This window comes from Phragmites australis, chromosome 12 (genome assembly GCF_958298935.1).
Source record: "Phragmites australis chromosome 12, lpPhrAust1.1, whole genome shotgun sequence".
Taxonomy (NCBI): domain Eukaryota; kingdom Viridiplantae; phylum Streptophyta; class Magnoliopsida; order Poales; family Poaceae; genus Phragmites; species Phragmites australis.
This window is the reverse complement of record NC_084932.1, coordinates 30,547,651-30,552,321: the sequence shown is the minus strand read 5'-3', so window position 1 is coordinate 30,552,321 and position 4,671 is coordinate 30,547,651. Positions and strand designations below refer to the sequence as shown.

The window sequence follows — 4,671 nt, the reverse complement described above, 5'->3', positions numbered from 1 at the left end:
TTTTTGGTTTTTAAATATTTTGGTTTTTGCAAAATGAGAACCGGCTATTTCGGTTTTCAATTTTCGGTTTTATCCGGATTAACCAAATTAGTGTTAATTGGTAAATTGGTAGTCAACAATTACGAACCAAATTAGTCAACAATTACGGACCATAATTTAGTATAAATTGGTAGCTATGCAATACATAAGATTATAAAAGAGTATAGACAATAGTGAAATAACAGAACTAATTTGGGTTTATGGACTCCCAAAATCGAAATAACAGAACTAATTTTGGTTTTTGAGAAACAGAAACAGAACCAAAACCAAAACCAAAAAAACCAGTAATTTTGGTTCGATTTATTCAGTTCGGTGTAAAAATGCCCACCCCTACAAAACATTTAGGAAAAACATAGGATCAAAATGCATCAAGGATAACTTGCCTTCACCCTGATAATAAGAGGGGTCTTCGAATTCCTAGTCCTGAAAAACCAAAATATGTACTACGTACGTAGTTCAGGGAGGAAAAACAGGCTCGATCGATAGTTCAGGGAAAAACAGGCTCGATCGATAGTTCAGGGAGGAAAAAAGGATTTTTTTTTTCTTGTTTTTTTAAGAGGAAAACCGCATAGTTAAAAGTCAGCTTAGACCAGCCCAGAAGAAATATGTACTACGTACGTAGTAGGAGAAACAGCCCAGGTGAATGTGAGAAACAGTCCGACCAATAAATGGGCCTTTAGCTAACACAGGAGTAAAAAAAAAAACTTGCGGGGCGCCGACGACACGCGGTAAACAGGCGAATCGGAGTCCAACTCGAACCCGAAATCACTACTCCTATATTAGTATTTGACCCGCCACGAAGTCATCATCTAAAAAAGATTTGCCGGGCTCGGAGGAGAAGGCCACGCCGCCGCCGCCGCAGCAGGAGGACATCGATCGCCGCCGCCGTCAACGGAGGACATCGATCCCCGCCGTCCCCTCCCCTCGTCAGAGGAGCCCACGCCGACGGAGAAGGTGATGGTGCCAAACCCTAACCCCAACCGATCCCCCCCCCCCCCTCGATTCAAGTCGACACCGTTCCGACCTAGCTTAAAATCTCCGAGCAATCCTCAAATTGAGTTGGCATATTTTGATCGGGTTGAAATTTCCGAGTCAAATTTTTTAATCTGGTTGAAAATTTCGCGTTTAATTTTATTTTCTCCGGAACGAGTTGGAAACACGCCTCTTTTGAACCGACTTGAGAACTTTGGGATGCAAGGATCTTGTTGAAAATTGTTGTTGTAGCTGAGAAGTGCGGGAAGAGAGAAGTGTTTCCATAAAGTTATTTTCTTTCCCCCTCGTCCTCAATCTCACTATCCGACTCTCACTAACAAGCAGCCATCGATGTTCAGGGTCATGGAGGTGGTGCAGCACACGTCCTGGAGGGCCGACGACTTGGACGGCCGCGTTCCTCAGCCTGGACAACCTGGATGGCTCCATCCCTCGCTTCCCGCCCTCATGTCAAGCAGTAGCACAGAGCCAGGAGAAAAAGCTGGATGGCTCCCTTCCTCGCTGTCCACCCTCTTGCGGTCAAGCAGCAGCTCAGAGTCAGGAGAACCAGGACATCTCCCTCCCTCGATCTTGGACTTCCTGCGGTCAAGCAGCAGCAGCAGCTCAGAGTCAGAAGATCCTGGACGCTCCTTCGAACTCCGCTGTCTCACCAACCTGGCTAATGCTTACCTCCCTGTTCCGCCGCCACCTGCACCTGCTCGGTAAGAAGTCGAATCCCTCTGTAATTTGCATTATATATCGTTTCTCCTCATCCCGATCACGTGATTATTTGCATGCCTGACATGGAGTGCGTATATTAAACTTATTAGTGGGCATTGGGACTCGTCCAGTAAATTAATTAATTGGTTCGTTTGCTTTGGTTACCACACCGGCCTTTAGCCTGTGGCCCTGTGCTACTGTTTGCGTGCCTGAGAAAGTTAGCAAGTTATGATGCCTTGTGCGATGGCAAGAGAAGTAGTTATGATTTGTTCAGCAGATTGAGATCATAATGGTTGTTTAAGTGCTGTAATTCTGTGTGTTATTTATCTCATCATGCACTTGTAGTTAGGACTTTTGATCATATTGTTGCTGCAGCATGTTGTATAATCAGGCAAAAATTGTTGTATTGTCGTAATATTTTTAACTGAGTCCCCCCTTATCCATTTTGCAAACACCCTAGCCCAATTTGCATCTGACATTTACTTACGCATGGATAACTGAGGTAGCCACTTCAACAGAATTGTGGATCCTACCAATCATTGTCATCAAGTCTAATGGCAACTGTTAAAACTAGTGTAGACTGTACTCTGATGTCCAAATAGAACTTGCAAAGTGCCAGTTTTTCTTAAATGCATTGCTGCCACTAATGTCTTAATGCCGAGTAAGCAAGGCACAATGATTGCACCATGGCTATCATACATTAATATTCTCTAAGATGTTTGCTATCTAATCACTTTGAATGGGCAAGTTATATGCTTTTATATTTCTTGTACAGATAATAATGTGTTCTTACATGTTGATGCTTGATAGCTACTAACCCTGTTTAATATTTATCTATCCAATTTTTTGGACATTTCTGACATTGTTGTTGTTATTGTCGTAGGAAAATCACTCCTTACACAAAAGATCCGTATGTTCTTCACGCACGTCCAGGTGTTATTCTTGAGAAGTCCAAGAGATTTGCGAAGGGTGCCTTGGAGCACTACAATAGAAGGAAGAAGGTATGCTGCGCAATTTTTTTTACTTCTTTTAGGAAGTTACATAGTATCTTTTTTCGATTGGTAAAATGTATTTAATAACCTTACTTAATTTCTTGTGATCAGATCAAGTTTGAGCTCATAGATGTAATGCCTGTGATCATGATGGCTGAGTCACAACGTCTTTACACACACGTTAACTTCACAGCACGGTCCAGTAAGGAGGGTTCGCAGGAACAACTTTTCTTTGCTGAACTGTATAACTGTGGCAAAAGGCGGGCTCCAAGTGGCTTCGTTGTCACTTGTTGTGAGCCACTAGGTTCTGATTCGAGTGGTGAGTTTTCTTTCTTCTATATTAGTTGAAGTTCAACGGTTTCTTCATAATATAATGTCTCCTCTAAAGCCTGCAAATAGATGCGTGGTAACTAAATCGAAAATGAACATGGATGCGATCCTCAAATGGAAGATAGTGTAGTGGATTCTCAGCAGTTAGCATGTGCAGGTTTTAGGTGGATCTAGGTTTTGGAGGTTGGCTGATCTAGAGATTTCTACTAGTTGATCTTAGGGAAATATGGTTTTTAATTGAGGATGGGTTGGTCCATCAAAGTCTCAAACCAAACACATCCTTATTGTGTACCTATCTTGCTTGAATTTAATTTTGCTCCAGTTTTTATTTCTTATATTTTAGTATAGCGTGCTCTTCAGCTGCTCCTTGTTGCAATGTGACTTACACTGGTACAGATGTGAATGCTTAGTTCTTAATATTGATATGGTAACTAGTATAGAAGCTTTGCACATTTTTCAAGAGATTTTTATCCTTGTTGTTTATCCCCTTTGTAGTAATTCAGCCCACGTGAATCAATGCACCAAGCCATGTGAATCAATGTGATGGGCCCACATGCCATAGACTTTGTGCATATGTGCACAGAATGGTGTTTGTGCACCAGATACTTCCTCTTTATCTATTTGGTAAGGTTGGATTGTGTCTTGCGTGCTGTAGGCAGTTGGCTTGTTGGTTTTAGACATAAAATCATTATGTTTATTCTCATGATAGGTGCTCTCGCACTATCATTATGGTATCACATGATTGTGACAAGCATCTGAAGAAAAATAAACTTACACTGGACATCTTAAAATAATTCCACATAGTCTGATGTGATGCTAAACTTAATGGTCTTAAACTACTCTGCCTCCATTCTTGACAAACACTATTCAGATGAATCCATATGGTTTCACATTTATTGCATGTGTTGTATCCTCATGCCAATGTTCTAAACAGGTTGTTTGTTTGTTGCAGTTGGACACAAAGGGTTTCAGCTTGATGGCACCTCGGCCGTGAGGAAGAATGTTGACTTCACGCGCTGCTTTGCCTGCAGTCCGAGGATACATCATCCCAAGGGTCTCAAATATGTTGCTGGGCACTGTAACATTCCTTACATTTACGACAGTGTGTGCTAAAGAGGGTTAGCTGCCATTATCCTTGTTTTGTCTTTGGAGCAACTTGATCAACTGGGCGCGTACTAATATACTCACTGAGTGAAGAAGGACATCTGGAATAATACTGTGTACTCACGTAGTGAAGAACAACTGTATACTTGGAAGGTTACTATTCCGTATCATCACTACATGTTCCTCCTATTACTTACTATTCGGTATCATCGTTACGTGTGTGTATGTATGTGTATATATGTGTGTGTATACACACACTACACCCTCCCCCCATACATCCGATTTGACTGCATCGGTCAAATGCTGCACACCCGTGACGGTTCCTCTTTCTCCTCGTCCCCCCCCCCCCCCCATTCTTCCATGACTGTAGAGGGCGACGGCGATTCCGAGCTTCTCCGGAGGCGGCCCGGTGGTGACTTGGCGGGGGCAGGTTCTGCGGCTCCGGCACACACCTTTGCCCCAGCCCGCAACGCATCCTTTTTTTGGTCACCGGCTAGCACCCCTCCGAATTCAGGCT

General features: G+C 42.9%; 1 protein-coding gene across 2 annotated transcripts; it reads left to right on the top strand.

Moving 5' to 3' along the window:
• The first annotated feature begins 798 nt into the window (after positions 1-798).
• On the top strand, positions 799-4,350 carry LOC133887361 (uncharacterized). 2 transcript variants are annotated; one of them, XM_062327292.1, is made up of 5 exons: positions 799-993; positions 1,357-1,730; positions 2,612-2,729; positions 2,832-3,039; positions 4,003-4,350. In XM_062327292.1, exons 2-5 carry the CDS (start codon positions 1,363-1,365, stop codon positions 4,161-4,163), a joined length of 855 nt encoding a protein of 284 aa, XP_062183276.1. In that variant the 5' UTR covers positions 799-993; positions 1,357-1,362; the 3' UTR covers positions 4,164-4,350. The 2 variants fall into 2 exon arrangements, with proteins under 2 accessions (XP_062183276.1, XP_062183277.1); XM_062327293.1 differs by having other exon boundaries at positions 802-993; positions 1,371-1,730.
• Positions 4,351-4,671: the final 321 nt, after the last annotated feature.